General features: G+C 39.5%; 1 protein-coding gene across 2 annotated transcripts in view; it reads right to left on the bottom strand.

The window, feature by feature from the left end:
• The window catches only part of axl (AXL receptor tyrosine kinase), a 58803-nt gene that overhangs the window by 30447 nt on the left and 6516 nt on the right, over positions 1–21840 (bottom strand). For both annotated transcript variants that reach the window (XM_079482156.1, XM_079482157.1), the window contains 6 exons: positions 11572–11779; positions 11353–11453; positions 9177–9359; positions 7349–7429; positions 6511–6626; positions 3197–3374 (listed from right to left, as the gene is read on the bottom strand). In XM_079482156.1, the coding sequence (XP_079338282.1) occupies positions 3197–3374; positions 6511–6626; positions 7349–7429; positions 9177–9359; positions 11353–11453; positions 11572–11779 (867 nt within the window). The remainder of the gene's footprint in view (positions 1–3196; positions 3375–6510; positions 6627–7348; positions 7430–9176; positions 9360–11352; positions 11454–11571; positions 11780–21840) is intronic.

Below are 21840 nucleotides of genomic sequence, written 5' to 3' on the forward strand. Positions count from 1 at the left end.
GCTTTATAGGTAACCAGTGCAAGGTTGACAGAACCGGGCTAATATGCTCATACTTTTTTGTACGTGTAAGAACTCGAGCTGCCGCATTTTGGACCAGTTGGAGTTTTTGTAATAGGCCTGCAGGGCAACCACCTAATAGTGCATTACAGTAATCTAGTCTTGATGTCATAAAGGCATGTATAAGCTTCTCCGCATCTGATGATGACAGCATATGACGTAATTTAGATATATTTTTAAGATGGAAAAACGCAATCTTACAGGTGTTGGCGACCTGGTTCTCAAATGACAGAGTACTATCGAATATAAAGCCAAGATTCTTAGCTGAAGATGAGGGTTTTATGGAACATCCATCAATAGTTAAGCAGTATTCTTGGTTGTTACGTAGGGCGGTTTTCGGTCCGATAAGTAACACCTCAGTTTTGTCCGAGTTCAGTAATAAAAAATTGCTACTCATCCACTTTTTTATATCGACTATGCATTCCACTATTCGATGGAATAGCTGTGTTTCGTGAGGCTTCGAGGAAATATAAAGTTGCGTATCATCAGCATAGCAGTGAAAGCTTATTCCGTGTCGCTTTATTATATCTCCTAGGGGTAACATGTATAATGCGAAGAGCATAGGCCCTAGTACTGAGCCCTGTGGTACGCCGTACTGGACTTGCGATTTGCGTGATACCTCATTGTTTATTTTTACATATTGGAAACGGTCGCATAAATAAGATCTAAGCCATTTCAAAGCTATTTCCTTAATACCGACATCATTTTCAAGTCTATGTAGGAGCATGCTGTGGTCAATGGTGTCGAATGCAGCACTAAGATCTAGCAGCACCAATAAGGAGATACAACCTCGGTCAGACGCCATAAGCAGATCATTTGTAACTCTAATCAGAGCAGTCTCTGTACTGTGATGTGCTCTAAATCCAGACTGGAAATCTTCATTAATCTCATTCCTTTGGAGGAAGGAGCATATTTGAATTGAGACTACTTTTTCCAGAACTTTAGATAAGAAAGGTAGATTCGAAATAGGTCTATAGTTAACTAGTTCTCCAGGGTCCAGATGGGGTTTTTTGACAAGGGGCCTTAAAACAGCCACCTTATATGCTTTAGGCACATGTCCTAATGTCAGAGATGAGTTAATAATGCTAAGTAGAGGATCTATAATTTCTGGGAGCATCTCTTTCAGAAGATTTGTAGGTATAGGGTCTAGCATGCATGTAGTCGATTTAGATGATCTAATGATTTTCGATAGTTCATCGTGATCTATAGTAGAAAATAAACATAATTTCTCCTTAGGGGTGCTGTAGTTAGTCATATGTTCAGCGGGTTTCGCATCTGGTTGCATAGCTATAATTTTCTCCTGACTATCTTGGATTTTATTTGTGAAATAGTTCATAAAATCATCACTGCTATGCTGGTATACAGCATCAGAAGTCGCTGACGATTTATTTTTGGTTAATTTAGCCACTGTATCAAATAAAAACCTAGGGTTATTTTGGTTTTCTTCTATTAATGATGAAATGTAGGCGGATCGAGACGTTTTTAGGGCTTTCCAGTATTTTTTTGTACTATCCTTCCAGGCAGTACGAAATACCTCTAATTTAGTCTTCTTAAAGACCTTCTTAAAAACTCCATTTTTCGTGCCGCTTTCTTTAGAGCCTGAGTGTGTTCATTTTTCCACGGTGTCGGTCTGTCATTTTTAATCTTCTTTAAGCGCAAGGGAGCAACTATGTCTAGCGTTTCCGAGAAGGTGGCATTAATATTTTCAATGGTAAAGTCAAGATCTTCAACGTTATTACTCATGCTAGAGATTTGAGACAATTCAGGCAAATTATCAAGAAACGCACCATCATAAATATAAAATGTATTGCCTTGCTACCGGAACAGTTTGAGATGTAAAAAATCTGTTAACATGTCAGGGCAAAAGTTGTTGATAACTACCTGTATATACGTAACATGTTTCATACATATAATTCCATGTATGTGTGATCTGTGCACCAACTTCTTTTGCATAACAGGGGGCTCTACAGAGCCCTGCTGCCACACCTGTGTTACAAAATATTTAGCTAATATATATGTATATGGAAACTGTTAGCACTGAATTTACAAATGCACAAATGTTCAAGACACATAATGGCAGTTTATGAAAAGTACCCAACAGCCACATTCCATCCTCTCTCCTCGTTTGAGCAGGCACGGAAAAACTTACTCCAGCTCAAGTACAGTTATGCCTTACAGACGCTCGGTGACCATACTGTATGTTGTGCATAGGGAACAAAGCCAGACCAAGACCTTTTACAGAGCGTGTACACACACACACACACACACACATCAGTTACACAGAATTGTGATTGGTGCTAAATATTTGGAAGTTAACAAATACACAAAGTCACACCATTACTAAACACAGACTGTTGTTTGGAAAAGTAGAGTCAGAACTAATACAACCGGCACTCGGCTAAAACTCATCTGACTCCAGGCGTGCACAGTAACAATCTCTATATGTCTAGTTTTCTTTAAATGAGTACAGGACATTTCATCTAAGATGTTAAAATATTTTATCAAGGACAAATTATGAATACACTGACAACTATAAGATTAACTACTGTTAATAATTGCTAACAGCAGAATTGGCTAAATCAGAACATTGCAAGCCCTGATGATGACAAAATCACAAAGACAAAACATTTCTCTATGAAAATATATGATCATTTTCATGAACGTCTTGCTTGTTTTGTCCCCTTGTTAATGTGTACAATTTTAAGCGTGAAGCAGTATTTCATTGTAAATCATGTTCGTCCTGTTTAGCAGGTCAAACTTTCCAACAGGTACATACAGTAAAAAAGAGTGATAGTTCAAAAACACAACACAACACAACACAAGGACTAAAAACACAAGATGATGGATACAAATTGTAACACTTATACAGCAAAATGTTAACATTAGTAGTTGCTTCTCTATTACTTATTTATAAGGAATTATGAAGGATGTTTAATGTAACTGTATATTACACAATTGTGAAATTGTGAGAATTGTGCTTTAGTGTATGTATGCAGAAAGTGCAAGTTTTTGCATTGATAGCTGTTTCTAAAACTATTCCAGAAGGTTTCTATATCACAATTGTCTATCAAGAAAAATATACCAAGAGTTTTCAATTCAATACAGCTTAACACCTGAATAATTGAAATTATGTGCTTACCCCCTTCATTGGTTCTGATGGTTTCCCATGCCGTCCAATCAGAGTTACCCTGACTGCTCTGGCAGGCCACTCTAAAATCATATCGGCTAAAGGGTTGTAGATCTAAAAACAGGTGACTGGTCTTGGGTGAGCTGACATCATAGATCATTTCATCTGAGTCTTCATCAGAAGACTTAACCTGAAAAATATTCACATAAACCCAATCAAGAGAATGACACTTCATGGATTTGTGTTGGCTTTCACTGCGTTATTGAAGGAAATGAACTTCATCTGTATTCTTCAGCAAAGCTTTCTTACAGTCATACTGTACACACTTGGGACAGCTTGACGGTGAGTAAAATAAAGGCCAACTTAATTGTTCCTTTAATTCACACATGTTAAGTATAATGATATAGACATCGAGTTTTCTAGTTCTGTGTACAGGGTCATGACAGTACCATGTCTTTTTGTGCTTGTTGTGTTTTGTGTCCTTTGTTGTCACTTTGCGCCACGCGCTCTCCTCGTGTCTTGGCCCCGCCCCCTTGTTTCACCGTAATCTCGCCCTTAGTGTTTCAATCCCCTCACATGCCCAGTGTCATTATCCCTCGTACGTTTTCCCCATTTAAGGCCCTAGTGTTCCTTAGTTTTTTAAGAATTTGTCAATAAAAAACATTTCCTTTTATTAATGATTTAAATGATATTTACAAACTATCAAAACACACAGTAATGGTCAATAACGTAAATTTATTTAAACATTTATTTTCTGAAACAATTTATACCTTGCACATGATGATGGCACATTGTGCTCGTCAAAAAAACAAAATGTGTGAAAACAGCCTATTTTTGCTTCAGGTTCTAAAGGGTTAACTCCCTCTTAGCTTTTCCGAAGCTACACTTGAAAATGTTAATTTAATAAATCTACATGTTTGGTAAGTTTATATGTAAAACTATGTGAAAAAAACATTAAATAGGCCACTCAATCAAATAATATAAAACAACTACAAGCCAAGTATACTTCATTATACTTTTAAAGGGGATGTGGAACGGCGTTTCATGCTACTTCCTTACAATGTTAAACTTGCTGTCTTATCATGCTTGACATGGTCAACTTGTCAAAAAACGAGTTGGACGTCTGAAGTAGTATTTTGTATAAGTTTCTGAATTTTTTTTCGAAAAAGGAAAATCAGTTTTTTTGAAGTCCCTTCTTGGACAATTCTCCCAGAAAAGCATGCCCACTTGTCAAACAAGGAGATCGGGAGAAGGAGCATGTGTACTGTCAACCAGCTGGAGCAAGAGAGAGAGCACTGCGTCCGCAAAGTTCAGATGTGTTTGTTTGTTCACTGCATTTCAGTGAGTAATGTTATATAAACGGTGGATATAATGCTGGATTTAGTTTGAAACGGATAGATGAAGCAGTCCCAGCGCTAAAAGATGCCAGACATGGTAAGTGAAACCGAGTCATATGTCTGTGTTTTGTTGGCAATGGGTGCACACATGCTTTAGCAACATGCGTGTATTAGTTCTGACACCATGGTAAAAGTTTGAGCAAACTATGCTAACTGTTCTGTTGTTGGCTGCGCAGACCAGCACAGAATAATATTTAGAGTCCCACCCTCAGAAAAATCCTCCCTTTAAGTGTAATTTTAATTGTTAAGAGAGCTAATAGACAATAGACTGTTTTAGCATCGCTCTAGAGCAGACTACGGAGTGCTACGGGGGTAAGCAATCACCAGCATGATGCATTGCAATGGCAAACAGTATAAGAATGAGTATCCAGTATGTGAGAATGAGACTCAAGAATAGGTCAGTATTGCAGATGTGTCGTAACACAGAACTCAAATTTTGGGGCGGAGACACATGCAAGTCTGTACTGTGTGATTCAGAATCAAATCAATAAACAATGTTAACTGCAGCCCACTGCTGGTCACTGACTCACACAGCGTTGAATTTCCCTATGACGAATCAGTTAAATAACCTTGGCCTAAAAGACCTCAGACATTCATTTATAGTAATGTCACAAGAAGTTCTGTATTTGAAGTGACAGACTTTAATCTCTATTTAATTTGGATTACTTTGGCTTCAAAAGTAATCTGGACACATGAAGACATGCATTTTTACATGATACTTTCGAACCAAGGGTTGGTACATTCACCCTTTAAAGGGTCATACTCATAAACCTGCCAAGAACATGACCAGGTTTTTTGGATTCATTTACGATATTGTGCATCATGACATTTTCATGATAATTAAGCACAATTTCCATTGAAACGACATTTGGCAAAACAATTACAATACGCAGTTAATACTCAAATTTTCTGGACGGTTTGCTGTCCTACATTCTTCAAAATGTCTTTTGTGTTCAACAGAACCAAAAAATTATAAAGTCATTTTTCCTACTATGGGAGTTAATGCAGGGGTTATAAACTGGTCTGGTTTTTAGCATTCTTCCTAATTTATTTCTCTGTGTTCATCAGAACAAATACATTTGAACAGATTTGGAACAACTCGAAGGTGAGTAAATGTTAACATAATTTTCATTTTTGGATGAAGTATTCCTTTAAACTTTGCCATACTAACGAAAATATGAATTTGTCATTAAATGGTTAATGGCAAAAAAATAACTAAACATTTATATGTCAATTGTTTAGCAAATCATTTGTTTGCACTAATCATAATATATTACACAGTAACTGTATTACAGTCATAGAAAATCAGAATTTAATAAGCTATCACCAGCCATAAACTTAAACATCAATATTACGGTTTTGACAGGGATATTTTTGCATCACAGTAATAGGACTTGTAGGGAAAATGTACATAATTGCACTGAAACAACTTGTTCTCTGTTTTGTAAGTTCTCTTATTCTCTTCCTCTTGTTGAGTTTTGTTTTTCTCTACTTCTCTCTGTTATCCACTTCTTCCTTTTATTCCTTTAGGCTTACATGTTTCATCATAGTCTGGATCGCTCCAATCCGTGTTTTTCTTCAGAGTTGAAGAAACCAGAGGAGGGGTGAGGGCCCGGGCGCAAGGCCTGTTTTTATTAAAACCAGGCACTTTAGGGTGGTGCTCAGGCAAGGGAGAGTGTGTAACATATAGACACACACAGACCTGCGTCGTACCGGGTCTTTAAAAGTGAGGCTCTTTCAAAGTGTGAAATATGCTAGGCTACTCTAAAGCATGAATAAGCACTCTTTGTATTTGGGTAAAAGCAGATGTGACACAGGCTTATCAAAGCAAAATGATAAATCATCAAACAAGAAAACAGCTAGATAGTTTGATACAAACATACGTCTTCATTCAGTTATGGATCTCATGACGAGTGTTTTGGCAGGTACCTGAACAGTGCAGAGGCTGATGGGATAGATTCCTCCAAAGCCCGTCTTCCAAGATAGATGGATACTTGAATTAGTGATCTCTTCAGCTTTGATGTCATGAGGTTGGGCAGGAAGAACTTTGACAAACAAAAAAATTAATGGATTCATTGTACATTTTACTTACTGTATATCGCTCTTGAATAAAACATCTGTTGCTATATTTGTGTCAGCAAACTCTCCAAAGAATGAAAGAAAGTATTCAAATGCCTTGTTTACATCTTTTGAGGCACATTTAGATTTCAAATTAGTACATATATACTGTAGAGTTTTGCATTGACAGACGCTTTCAAATGCAGACCTAAAGGGCATTTGCACTGACACTTAATCGACAGAGCTTTCTTGCATTTAAAATGAGAATTTATGGGTAGTTGAGCTAAAGAAATTATTCGGTTTCTTATTGGGTTCTGGAAACAGCAAAGAAACGAATGCTCATTTCAGTTAATGGATGCACCAAAATGAGGGTTTTAGACACCCAATGGCAACCACTGTCCAATCAACGGCTTTTTAGTCTTCCAACTGTATTCCCATTCATTTCATACAATAATACAGTATATATGTTTTACTTCTGCGCTTTAACAACACCCAACTCTTATGCGAATTTGTAGTAAATTATATACTGTATGTAGTCACAAAGGCAATTTCATGGATAAAAGATGAAAGTCCTCTACATTTAAAGGGGGAACTCCACCTCCTTAAAATTCACTCCATGGACTCTGTCCCAGTTTTCTCCCCATATCCAGCCCTGCATGAGATGAATATGACAGAGGTAAGATGCAACACCCTTCGCCCTCACCCTTACCTGTCACAACTCCAGTGCCAGATGATGCAACCCCTTTACGATTGTGAGCCTCACAGGAGAAAGAGGTGGTTTTATTTAGGCCTGTTGAGATGAGAAAACCAAAACATCAGAAAACATTGGAAAGCCTAACCAAGTTACTGTGCTGTTTTAGGTTGGGTTGCATTATATTCAAGTTACAGAATGTGGTGTTTAACAGCCTGAGAAATCTCTAAAAAAATCAATTTGAGAATCAAGTGTGAAGTCAAAAAAGCTGATTCGAAAATTGCTGCTTCTGCTTTCAGGAAAACACCAAGGCGTGCAAACATACACACACACACACACACACACACACACACACACACACACACACACACACACACACACACACACACACACACACACACACACAAACATGCTGACATTCACAAAAGCATGTAAAATGAAGGCTCTCTGTCACACACAGCATTCTTCACACTTTAAGTGAAAACCACGCATAAAGGAATAATTACTATGCCTCCATTGTTGAAAGGCCACAGCAGTTCAATATCAACGGTCAACAGATCAAATTCTGACAGAGAGAGGCTGAGTGGCAACTATGTGTGTGTGTGTTTCACCAAATAAAACAGAGTAAAAGTGTTAACTCATCTATTGCGCAACAATACAGAATAGTTCTCTCTCTCTCCCTTTTAGCTTATGAACTTCTTAAATGAGTGTGAGTCAGTTTGCAGTAAGCAGAAATGATCTCATTCCAAAGAAGTGAGTGCATGATGAGTCAAAGCCTCCAGTCGAAGGCTCTCTCTCTCTCTCTCTTTTCTCTTTCTCTCTTCAGATCAGCACAGCTGGAACAACAACATATGCTGTATGTGGCAGGTTTTCAAAGGTCTTCTCCTCCTGTTTTGTTTCTTCCTGTCCAGCTCTCTACTTTTCTCCTGATGCTCTTTTACCAGTGAGAAAAGGCAGCACCTCAATAGCCTATTCCAGACAGAGCCCCAGTGTTTGTGTGTGCATGCATGTGCACGCACCAGCGCCTACGATTGGTTTGTATGTGAGAGTGTGTATGAATGTGTGCAAGCAGCTAATGCGAAGACACAAAGAGGCATCCATCGTTTAGGGGTTAGTTAGTATAACTGCAGCGGTATATGAAATACACACACACACACCTGTGAGCATACACGTGTTGAATTCCATAGCAATGTGACAAGTTCATAAGTTGTTATGTTACTCGTTAACTATAAACTAATAACAATATTCTATATAGAGACAACATCCTGTTTTTCCTATTAGTATTACCTGTTTCGTTGTAACAGATTGTCTACTAGTTGGCTTTTACACTCGCTACCCTCCAACCCATATAACAGTACAGTATAGGTTGTTTATCTCTTTCCTCAAATACGAGCTATGATGTTTTTTTTAGATTAGGACCTCTGCCACATTCTTGTCACAATCCCTGTCTGTCACATCATCAGGACTACATTTCCCATCCTCCCCAACGGCTAATCACCTGCACCCTGTCAGCAATCACCCTCACTTGTCTGCTATCACCTCTTATTACAAAGCAGTCTGGAAATGGCCAATCACAATATTGCAAGTTATGATATTGCCGTATAATAACCGCACAAAACTAATAACATATGGTAACCCGGATGCTGCAAATTATCCCTTTTTCCTCCTACAAAATGTGTGTTTTAGCCTGTACTCGCATTTGTTGAATTACATGGATGTTAACAAAGCACTGTGTGACAGTCAAGTAGTAATAGAGTATTTGAAGTGATAGTATTAAATAGTAAGTGTGCAGTGTTGTACTGTCCAGCTGCGTGCTTGCGTGTTATTTGTAGAGAAACATGTATACCTGAGATTGTGAATGTTGAAGGCGAGAGGGATATTGGGTCATCCAGTTTATTGAGAGGAGCCCCATCCTGTAGCCAAATGACCCGAACAGGTTCAGGAGGACCATGAGCAGTGCACTGCAAACTCATCCTAACATTAGCTACTACTGACATATGCTGAGGCTCCACTGAGAAATAGGGAAGACCTGGTGAAGTAGGAAGAGATAGACATGATATGCATCATTACTTCCAATGACATTGTAGACAACTTTTACAGTCTCAACCAAGTGCAGCACCCACCAAGCAAGCCTTATATGGATCACATAAGATGTGAAAATAATCACAACACAATTTTAACACTAACACTACAGGGTGGGCTTCTTTAGCACCCCCTGGAATAAATAAAAAATGATGGTGCAAATTGGCAACAGTGGAATGCTGTTATTTGGAATGGTGGTAATGCGTCAAACTTTAATGCTATATTTAGATGTATTCCCTGACATTTTAAGCACTTATCCTACTTAAAATTTCATGAAATTTGACCCAGCCAACACTGCTGGTGTCCTTTAACCGTATGCTAAAGTTGAGAAATAGGCGTGGCCGGGGGACTCTGTAGCACCACTGTTGAATTTAAATGGTGCGGTTAGTTTTCCATACAGTTACCAAACGTATACATATATTAATATCACCAAACTGAACAACTTTCAAAATTAGCTCACCCACATTTAGAAGATGCTTTTATCCAAAGTGACTTACAAAGAGTTCGGGGAGCAAAAAGCGATATGCAATACAAAGAGCAATAGTACAACAGGTGCTCATACAAAGTTACTAGTTTAAAAAAAAGCTAGACCACTTCCTGTTTAGAGAAGAGGGTTAGTGTAAGTTTTTTTTTTCTAATTTGACTGTCAAGTATTCGCAGAAGAGGTGTGTTTTAAGTTGTTTTTTGAAGGTTGTGAGAGATGTGGTTGACCGGACCGCATTGGGAAGAATGTTCCACCAGGAAGGAGAATGAGCGAGAAAGGGATTTAGTGCCCTTATGAGAAGGCATTACAAGGTGCCGCTCGTTTGCTGAACGCAACCCATTATCTTTGCTTAACAGGACATCTCAAACAGTGTCGCTTTAGTGAGGCAATAAATGTATGGTAAAAATCATGGAAACAGGAAGTGCTCATATCTACTTCATACATTGAGTGATTTTTCAGACTTGAGCTGGATGTTTTGTCATGGGTCTGATCACATTGATGGTGAGCCCCTGGGTATAGCGCCACCAACTGGCAACAAGAAGTATGTCACTCACAACGGACTTCAAATCATCACCTGATATAACTCCAGTCTTATGCCAAGATCACACAAGACTTTTTAGTTCCATTGACTTTAATTCATGCACTTATGCAACGTGTCAAACTTTAATACTATATTTGTTTTTTTGCTGGATGGGATGGCATGTCCTCATGGTGATTATGAAAGGATTTTAATTACTACAGTTTAACGCAACATTTATGTTGATAAAACTAAGAAAAGATTGAGTAAATAATTTAATCAACACTGTAAAGATTATCAAAAAATTGCCCAGCAATGTTTTGTTTAAATGCTGTAAAAATTTAAAAGAAATATCAGTGGGAGGTGAAACATCTTCTCCTCTGCCCTTTTACTTTTTATGCTCACCTGAGTCATCTGTCTGATACTAGAGGTATCATAATTTTGTACTCTTGCAGAACAGTGCAAACATTTTTAATCCATTCCTATAAACTTGAGCTTCACGTTCTGCGAGCGCCACGTGAGCTTTTTGTCCTGTAGCTCAGTGGTAAGAACATGGTGTTAACAACTCCAAGGTCGTGGGTTCGATCCCAGAGGATTGCACATACTTAGAAACAAATGTATAGGATAATGCAATGTAAGTCGCTTTGGATAAAAGCATCTGCCAAATGCATAAATGTAAATTATCCTAGTGTTGATAGTGCCTTGAAATTCTGTAGGCTAAAGGGACGCTTATTAATTCACAATAAACTACAATCTGACAAGCACCAATTATAAAGGGCCAAAAAACTGAACAGCTTTTTTCACAAAAACAGAAGTTAATATGAGATTGGGACAACGTGGGGTGAAAATAAATTATCATCTATATGTGAAACAAACCTGTTTAAATTTGATTAAAACAATAGGGTAACGCACTGAAAAACACTAAAAAGTGATCCATACCTTCTAGTTGGATATGTCCTTCAATGGATAATGAATCCCCTAAATCAGAATAAGTAGCACATTGATAGGCACCCATGTCTGAGAGCTGTACCTCATCGATCCTATAAGCAGAAAATATAAAGTAACAATAAGATAATAATAAAAGTTACGATGGAAAAGGCTATTACTAAATATACTGATTTTTTTTAAGTAACTTTCCCCATCAGTGTAATAATTTACCTGAGCTCACTGATAACCAGCCAGTTGTTGTCATCGTCAGACACCTGCATCTGGTTGGTGTCACCAAACTCCAGCAGCTGTCCACTCCTTAGCCAGACCACATCCAGGGGCCCCTGGTCAATGCTCTCCCCCCGCAGGGTACACTGAAGCAACACTGGCTTCCCAAGAGAGGAGGTCACATTCCTTGGGCTCTCCACAAACTGTAGTCCTGCACAGCACAGACAATTGATGGAAAAGTAATTTACAGTTAAGCCAAGACTTCCCCTTTAGCTTCCATTTATAACTGCTTGACAAAGAGAACGTTTTATATGTCCATTTATATTTTCTTTTTAATAGCACTAGAATCATATTTATGTAGCCATCTCTGAAAACAAATAGTGTGGTTCATCACTTATACAGGCATGTGTCTGGCAAAAGACATCCATGTTGGATACAGAGCACACTTTAATTAAAAAACAAGAATTGTTTATTTTTACACAAACATTTTATGTAAGCATGCAAAAAATTTGAAGCAAACTCAGGGTAAAGGTTAGGGTAAAGGTTAACATAATCTGAATCTGGAAAGTATTGCTGCATCCGGATTTGCCCACACGTTCACTCAGTCACTATTGCCTGAATTCTAAATAGTCCACAATATGTGGAAGAAGTAAATGAAAATTAGTGATTTTTGAAGACTGACACATATAGCCTGCTTCGGACATTCGCGGAAATTAGTCAAAACGCTTATATTATGTTACACCTGTATGGCTTTATGGATTGTAAAATGGTAAAAGGATCACTAATCACTTGAACACTAATATGTGTCCGTAGTGTGTGAAGAAAACCATCTATAATAGTTAAAATCCACTCGCTGATTTCAGATTTTCCTTTAAATTGACCTGATTGAAGGAAAACTTTTTTCTCGTTTTTTTTGTCAGCACTGTCTCTAGATTAGATTAGATTAGATTCAACTTTATTGTCATTACACATATACAAGTACACTGTAACGAAATGTAGTTTAGGTCTAACCAGAAGTGCAGTTAGCAAGTGATGGATATACAGTTAGAATAAATACAGAATACAATATTGAGAATATAATACAGTGGGCATGGATTATAAAAATATTTAGCAGTAGGTGTGTTCTATGAAAATATGACAGAAGGTATATACTATGAACAATATATACAGATGACTATGTACTATGAACATTAATGTACAGGTGGATATGAACAGATAATAATTTAGACTAAAATAGTGCAAGTGACTTAGGTATGCATAGATTATTGACATTGGTTATTAAAGTTATTGCAGTGCAATAGGTGAGTTAATGCAGTTGAAGTTAATGCAGTTATTAAAGTTACGGTGCAGTATATGAGTTAATGCAGTTAATAAGGTTACAGAGCAGTAGATTAGTTAATGATGCACCTCATGTTATAGACGCTACATACAGAATTTCGTGCGAATCAAATGTGTTTGTGAATTCTCGAAAATTTTAAAAGGGCGGAAACATTTTTTATGACGTAAAATTATGTCATAGAACTTTGAAGTGGTGATGGTTACAATGTTTCCCTGCTGTCTCTAGACGCTCCTTACAGAATTTGTGCAACTCGAACAAGCGGTCTAGACTGTGTCAAATGTGTCATAGATCTTTGAAGTGGTTATGGCGCTATGGAGTTTGAAAGTTCAGATTTGCTGTGGATAATGCTGCTAATGATACTGTCCTCTTTCAATGTGCCAATTTCCATAACATTTTCTAATGTATGGGTGGGAGTTTCTGTCTGCCTCGCTGCCGACGGTTTGTTTTTATCCTTGCATATGCACTTGAACTTCTTTTTAATATTAGTGTATTTTATAATCGTTACATATCACTGTCTACTCCTATTATCGCTTCTTGCACCTCATGTTATGTGTTTAGCTTAGCCTTCTCTGACGGCAGGCGAGGTTTTTACATAAATCCAGGGAAATAGTTAGGTTGACAGAGAAGATCTTAGAATTAGAGTCTCACATCCAATCTTTATGAGAGGACAGTAACTGTGTGTTCACATAGAGCGCGAATGAGGCGTCAAAAACGCGCTATTCGCGAGTAGTTGGACGCATGAACATTTTGTGTTTACTCGCTTCATTCGCGTCATTCGCTTCATTCGCGTCATTCGCGAGTGAAATTCGCTTCACGAAAATGTTTTTACAATTTACCGGATTCTCCGACCTCCTCACTCACTTTCTTCCAAGCAAGATCCTTTTTATTCCTATTTTTATGAACACGTATCATATAGCTCCGGGTGTCCACACACTGAGATGAGCTTGTCCTCCATTTTTTATTTCTGCCTCTGCTCGCTACGTCGTCTACGTCACTACTAGAGCAGGCGCCTGATTGGTTAACGCAGCGCGAATTTTCGCCAAAGTTCAGATTTTTCAACTCGCGCAATTCACGCCATTCGCGCTATTCGCGTCATTCGCGCTATTCGCGTCATTCGCGCCGCCTCATTCGCGCTGCAAGCGCGTCTATCGCGTCTTTGCATTGACTTAACATGTAAATGACGCCTCATTCGCGCTCTATGTGAACACACAGTAAGAGTGTAAGGACCATAGAATACACTTTGGATGTGAATAACTTTAGCGCGCAAAGCTCGGCTCCAGTTGAAGATCCGTCACAGCAGGGAAACTTTGTAACTTTGAGATGGCGTAGTTGCAGGTGAAAAACATCACACAACCATTCCGATTACAGTTCTCCAACATTTTTGCCATACTCAGTAACGCACCGACTTAGAGACCTGCTGATAATGCCCTAGTTATCTGTGATTCTATTGTTCGGAACATTAACATAGAGGCACCAGCAACCATTGTCCAATGTTTATGGGAGCCAGAGCACCTGACATCAAGTCAAATTTAAATGTGCTGGCTAAGGCTTATCGTAAATTCAGTAAGATTGTTATTCATGTCGGCATAAATGATGTTCAAATCCATCAATCAGAGAGCACAAAAGATAACATTAAGGTGTGAGGTGTGTGAGCTCACAAGCCTGATGTCAAACAATGTAATAGTCTCTGGCCCCCTCCCTGCTCGTGGTGGTGATGAGATATATAGCAGATAATCCTCACTAAATGGCTGGTTGTCTAGGTGGTGCCTGCTGAATGATATTGTTTTTATAAATAACTTGTTGTTTTAGAGGCAGACCTGACCTGACCTGTTGAAATGAGATTGGCTCCATTCCTCCTGGGCTGCTGCTGCACTCCTGTCTAGCAATATTGTCATGATTCTGCCGCATCATGTCATGTTTCTCTTGGTTTAGTGGCAGGATCATGCCAGAGTCTCATGTTTTGTGTGGAGAGAGGCATTTATGGCCCTTATGGCCTTCCATACACTCTCTCCAGTCTCGTATCTGTTCCCATCCTCTCGTTTTCTCGTTATTGATTCATGCCCTACACCTGTTCCCCTCTTGACACAGTGCAATATGCACAGTTTTTACTCATTCTCAAAGACTGAAAGTGCAGGAATCCCTCAGGTTGTATGCATCGCAAGGCAAAACGAGTCACATGGCCTCTCCGGTTGGTGCAAGCAGCCAGTGAGTGAGAGTAACCTGTGTGTAGGATGGCCGAAGGAGATGAATAGAAAAAGACCCTGGCAGCGTTTGGTTACAAATAGCAGCCGAATGCCATGACTTTGGAGGCAGTATCTGTGCACGATGGCAGCCCAGAGAAACAGATATTAACATTTGCAACCATCAGTTAGAGTGTTTAGCACTGTTGAAATAAATACTATTTAGCTTTCTACCAAGGCAAATAAAATGGCTAATCAACTAGCCCAACATGAACTAGGTCAACATGCTTAAATTCCTGCATCATAACTTGGACTGAAAAATAAATGTGCAGAAAGTGAGCATGTCTCCAAAATATTGTTCAGCTGCAAAAAATATTGAGTTCAGTGGAAAAATAAGTTGTTGTTATTTAAAAATAACACATTTTGGAGATTTAATAGTAATACCGTGTAGTTTTGATCAAGGTTATCATACTGTTAGAATTTCATACCGGCCCATGCCAAGTCTGGATTAAGAGCACATTGCAGTACAGATACAGAGTTACAAATGATCTGCTTTTGGCTTCTGACTGAGGTTGTATCTTATTATTGGTCTCCTTGCATTCAAGTCACCATGTTCTGTCTTAGGGTTTTAGGCTGCATCAACTGGAACATGTAAGGCAGGAGCCAAACTAAATAACATACATGACACAAAGTCGGACTAACTAGAACACAAATTAAACAAGGCAGGTTAAACAGGCAGGTGGGATCAGAACCAATGTTACAAGGCAGGAACACGATAAACTATCCACAAGACTCACAATGTAGTAGCACCATGCACAAGGTAGTATTAAATAGCGGAAACTAACAAAAGATAATTAAGTGACAGATGTCAGGAATAAAACACTGATGGAAAGCTAACCGAGGAAAGAGAGGGCGGGAACGTGCGTGCGTTTGTGCATGTCTGTGTGTATTCATAAGTTGTTAATCATAAGTTTAAATGTTTGGCTTATAATCAATATGTTTCATGTACAGCTGCTTTGTTACAATGAATATTGTAAAAAGCGCTATATAAATAAAGTTGACTGAATTTGACATGTATGGTTCTATAGACTTCCATTGCAGAAGAAGAAGAAAGTATAATAATAGGTCAACTAACGGTTGCTGATTGATCTACTGCTTAGAGTGTGTGTTACAATGTCCCTTCATTGCCCTATCCATGTTCCAGGGGGCAGGATCAATGTAAATTTGGGGCTTTATGATGTCACCAACCTAGGAAAAAGTTTGTTGTAGTCTTTAAAAAGGGATTTCTGTTCATTAAAATGCTTAAAGAGGTCATGGTGCCTTATGCCGAAGAGGAAATGCCCTTGAATTGGGTGTTTCAACAAGAGAAGGTTGGCTGGGCGATCCCTTAGAGATAGGGTGAGAAGCTCGGTCACCCGGGAGGAGCTCGGAGTAGAGCCGCTGCTGCTCCACATCGAGAGGGGTCAGCTGAGGTGGCTTGGGCACCTGTTCAAGTCAAGTCAAGTCAGCTTTATTTATATAGCGCTTTTTACAATTTTCATTGTTACAAAGCAGCTGTACAAGAAAAAAATGACTATAAGTAAAACATAAAAGGTTATGGAATTCAAAACACAGGTCAAATATCAGACACACAATAAATTCCTATATGCAGTGTTAATTAAATAAGACTACCAAATTCTAGCAGCCCCCCCGGCCAGGCAAAACAGTGCAAAACAGTATGCAAACGGTGGCGAGGAACCCAAAACTCCATTGGAGGAGAAAAAAAACCTCGGAGGGAAACCAGGCCTAACCAGGGGATTCCAGTTCCCCTCTGGCAAAACTGCAGAATCTGCACAAGCTCAACAGTGCTTGCACAACAAGGCAAAAATAAAAAAAAATAGATTTAAAATTATCGTTAATAATCTAATAGTGGCTGAAGTTTTGTAGGGACGTCACTTCCTTCGTCCAGCATTTGTCAGGTCTAGGAATGGATTGCGCCCTGCCCGCTCCGCTCTTGTAACCTTGGAACAATGAGACAAGACTGGCTGAGAGTAGAGTACTGTTCTGCACTCTTTGATGCAACAAATGCATCAGTTGTTATTGGAAGTGTCCCTGGTTCCGGTTGATCTAACTAGTGCAGCCTAGATCTTTGAAATACATATATTATGATAATGTAGTGTATGCAAGATTAAAAAGATGCGTCTTTAGTCTAGATTTAAACTGACAGAGTGTGTCCGCCTCCCGGATATTGCAGGGAAGACTGTTCCAAAGTTTAGGCGCTAGATAAGAAAAGGATCTGCCGCCTGCACTTGATTTTGAAATTCTAGGTATTACCAACTGACCTGACGCCTGAGAGCGTAGTGCACGTGATGGACTATAATACGTAAGAAGTTCTCTCAAGTAGTGAGGAGCTAAAACATGCAAGGCTTTATAGGTAATAAGCAAGATTTTAAAATTTATGCGATGCTTTATAGGTAACCAGTGCAAGGTTGACAGAACCGGGCTAATATTCTCATACTTTTTTGTACGTGTAAGAACTCGAGCTGCCGCATTTTGGACCAGTTGGAGTTTTTGTAATAGGCCTGCAGGGCAACCACCTAATAGTGCATTACAGTAATCTAGTCTTGATGTCATAAAGGCATGTATAAGCTTCTCCGCATCTGATGATGACAGCATGACGTAATTTAGATATATTTTTAAGATGGAAAAACGCAATCTTACAGGTGTTGGCGACCTGGTTCTCAAATGACAGAGTACTATCGAATATAAAGCCAAGATTCTTAGCTGAAGATGAGGGTTTTATGGAACATCCATCAATAGTTAAGCAGTGTTCTTGGTTGTTACGTAGGGCGGTTTTTGGTCTGATAAGTAACACCTCAGTTTTGTCCGAGATCATGTAATAAAAAATTGCTACTCATCCACTTTTTTATATCGACTATGCATTCCACTATTCGATGGAATTGCTGTGTTTCGTGAGGCTTCGAGGAAATATAAAGTTGCGTATCATCAGCATAGCAGTGAAAGCTTATTCCGTGTCGCTTTATTATATCTCCTAGGGGTATCATGTATAATGCGAAGAGCATAGGCCCTAGTACTGAGCCCTGTGGTACACCGTACTGGACTTGCGATTTGCATGATACCTCATTGTTTATTTTTACATATTGGAAACGGTCGCATAAATAAGATCTAAGCCATTTCAAAGCTATTTCCTTAATACCGACATCATTTTCAAGTCTATGTAGGAGCATGCTGTGGTCAATGGTGTCGAATGCAGCACTAAGATCTAGCAGCACCAATAAGGAGATACAACCTCGGTCAGACGCCATAAGCAGATCATTTGTAACTCTAATCAGAGCAGTCTCTGTACTGTGATGTGCTCTAAATCCAGACTGGAAATCTTCATTAATCTCATTCCTTTGGAGGAAGGAGCATATTTGAATTGAGACTACTTTTTCCAGAACTTTAGATAAGAAAGGTAGATTCGAAATAGGTCTATAGTTAACTAGTTCTCCAGGGTCCAGGTGGGTTTTTTTGACAAGGGGCCTTATAACAGCCACCTTATATGCTTTAGGCACATGTCCTAATGTCAGAGATGAGTTAATAATGCTAAGTAGAGGATCTATAATTTCTGGGAGCATCTCTTTCAGAAGATTTGTAGGTATAGGGTCTAGCATGCGATAGTTCATCGTGATCTATAGTAGAAAATAAACATAATTTCTCCTTAGGGGTGCTGTAGTTAGTCATATGTTCAGCGGGTTTCGCATCTGGTTGCATAGTTATAATTTTCTCCCGAATATCTTGGATTTTATTTGTGAAATAGTTCAAAAAATCATCACTGCTATGCTGGTATACAGCATCAGAAGTCGCTGACGATTTATTTTTGGTTAATTTAGCCACTGTATCAAATAAAAACCTAGGGTTATTTTGGTTTTCTTTTATTAATGATGAAATGTAGGCGGATCGAGACGTTTTTTGTTTTTTTTGGATGCCTATTGGACGCCTTCCCCGTCCGACTGGGAGGAGACCTAGGACACGCTGGAGGAGACCCCGGGGACGACCTAGGACACGCTGGAGGGACTATGTCTCCCGGCTGGCCTGGGAATGCCTCGGTGTCCCCCCGGAAGAGCTAGAGAAAGTGTCTAGGGTGAGGGATGTCTGGGCATCTCTGCTTAGACTGCTGCCCCCGCGACCCGGCCCCGGATAAGCGGAAGAAAATGAATGAATGAAACAAGAGAACACCCTAAACACACCAGTAAGCGAACAGCATCTTGGTTCCAGACCAACAATATTAACGTTATGAAGTGGCCAGCCCGAAAGCCATCAGCCTTAGTAAATTCCTTCCCCGATCATGATTGCGTCAAATTAACAATATTGCAACTTTGAAACGTTGATTATTATCGACCAAAGACAACGCAGGGAGGCCAGCGGAAGAGGGCACATCCATCAGCACTCTAATCAGTTTCATGAAATTCGACCATTTGTAGTAATAGTTCATATTTTATGTATAATTATAATAAGGAATGACACCGCACAGCATTTTCACACCTTTTCCCACAAGTCGCATATTTAGAAAATCTCATCGCATTTTCATGTCTGTTGATTTTTAGTTGTTACATTAAGAAACTCGTTCTTTAACCCAAAAACGGACATGAGACGCTTGTTTGCACCAGTGTTTATTTAACTATTTAGCACTGTGTCAAAAGCAGCAACACGGTGCACTCCAGTGCACACAACACTCATACAAATGCAACTTTTACTCAATGTATGAGAAGTATGCAGTGGTTTCAGTCATAAAGAGGCTGTGACGTCTGTCAGTAGATCAGGTCGCAATCCTCCCATGTCAACTTCCCGAATAAAAACTCACTAAAACATTAACAAAGAGACAGTACACCTTAAATTGAAATCGCCATTACATTTTTATGTTGTATAACATTTGATCTATGCCTTAATTATGTTGTAGTTGGAATGGACTAAATAACAAATTATTTTAGTTGAAGTTAAAAAAGTTAAGTTAAAAAATGATATACAATTTTTTTCATTCTGTTATTATATCACAGTTTCACGCTACCTTTCAATGGTGTCCCACATTGTCCCACATAAACTGATTACTTTTCCCACGTTCAGTTTGTTGGGTGTTGCTTAGTCACCCTACTTAGACTGTGTTCTTTTATCTTTTTGTTATGCGCGTTTGAGTTGAATAGGTGCATGTGCCGATTTGCACGCAACGTTTGTATAGTTTAACCACTTCTGAGGATAGTGGGGGTCTTGAGTCACTTGATAGGCACTGTTATTTTTGGGGTCGCTGAAAAGTTGGGGAACTCAGCAGAACCATGCCACAGCGTGCAGAGGATGAGATTTTGGTTGCAACATCGGACACCGACTTTCTGTCATCAGACACTGAAGACTCCCTACAGCTCCCGGCAATGGCCAGTAAAGCCCAGGACGAGGCCGACCCAGATATATCAGCCATGCTTGCCCAGGTAGCTGTGAGCCGATAGTGAAGAGGCAGATCGAGGGAATCCTCCCCGCCGCGCGATCCATCTGCCGCAACTCGCCCTCCTCATCTGGAGTCAGCAGTGGGTGGTGTCCTTGCGGGCCATTCATATCCCAGACAACCTCGATCAGACAGCCCATCTGCTCTCTCGAAAGGTCACGCCCCCCGGCAGATGCCGACTTCGTCCACCGCGGTCCAGCTCATTGGTAGCAGTCCGGGCAGGCACAGGTGGTCCTGTTCGCCTACCTGCACACCTCCCATTGCCTACTTGGGTAATCCTTGAAAATTCTTTCTGACGTAGCAGTACCAACAAATTCGGCATGCAGTGTCTAAAACAGGGAGATATAACTGACATTTAAACGTCTGTGTAGCTGATTCACAGTCTCATTTTCACCATGTGGTCAACTGTGGTTGTTACTAAGTACTGCGAAAGCCCGGAAGGTCCTCACAAGAACATGTGTTCTCTTTACTGCTGAGGCCATGGTTGTACTTGCACCTTGCAGTCTTTTGTGTGTTACCTGTACAACTCTAAGAACTTCCTCAAGAATAATTATGGAAGTAATGTAGCGGAGACTTGTCATGTGGTGCAATCCACTTGCCTCCAAGGGCAATGTTTCTCTTTTCTCCCTCTTCTTCCATGTCTTTCAAACAGCGAGTAATGGCAGTATTTCAAGCAGGAACTTTCAAGTCAAGAAAAACCCAAGTGAAAATTTGAAGACAAGTCATCTTTTATTGGCAGATTTGCTGAATTTACATTTGGCGGTACGGCTCTGTTCGAAATTCCCCATCCTTCTCATGAGCTCCATGAAAGGTAAGATGGGAAGCAGCAGCAGCATCTGGGGTAACTCTCCTGGTTTAGCTGGGAGAGCAGCTCAACCCCCCAAACAAAACCATGCAAGGCAATCTTCTCTGGCTCTTCCTACCAAATCGAAGAGCCAGCAGAGGAACCAAATGAGCGGTTCAGAGTACGACTGTCTCTGAAACTAGAATTACTGCACTTCTCATCTTACTGCCTTCCCAAGACAATCGCTTGATCTTCACCTGTAATCGATGGATAGAAGCATCTGCAGAATGAATAAATGTGAAAGCAAGTTACTGCAAGTATTGACTGATTTTGGAAAGGCATGAGAAGTGTAGCAATATTAATCAAAAATAGAATAAAATATTTTAAGTAAACAGGAACGATATAGCTGAAGCTGTAAATATTTATTTCAAGCCACAAATCAAAGAGCTGCACTTGGAGCCTCAAGGATGGCTCGAGCATCAGGTCGAAGATAGCA

The sequence above is a fragment of the Barbatula barbatula genome, assembly GCF_947034865.1.
Source record: "Barbatula barbatula genome assembly, chromosome: 19".
In the NCBI taxonomy this organism is placed as follows: Eukaryota; Metazoa; Chordata; class Actinopteri; order Cypriniformes; family Nemacheilidae; genus Barbatula; species Barbatula barbatula.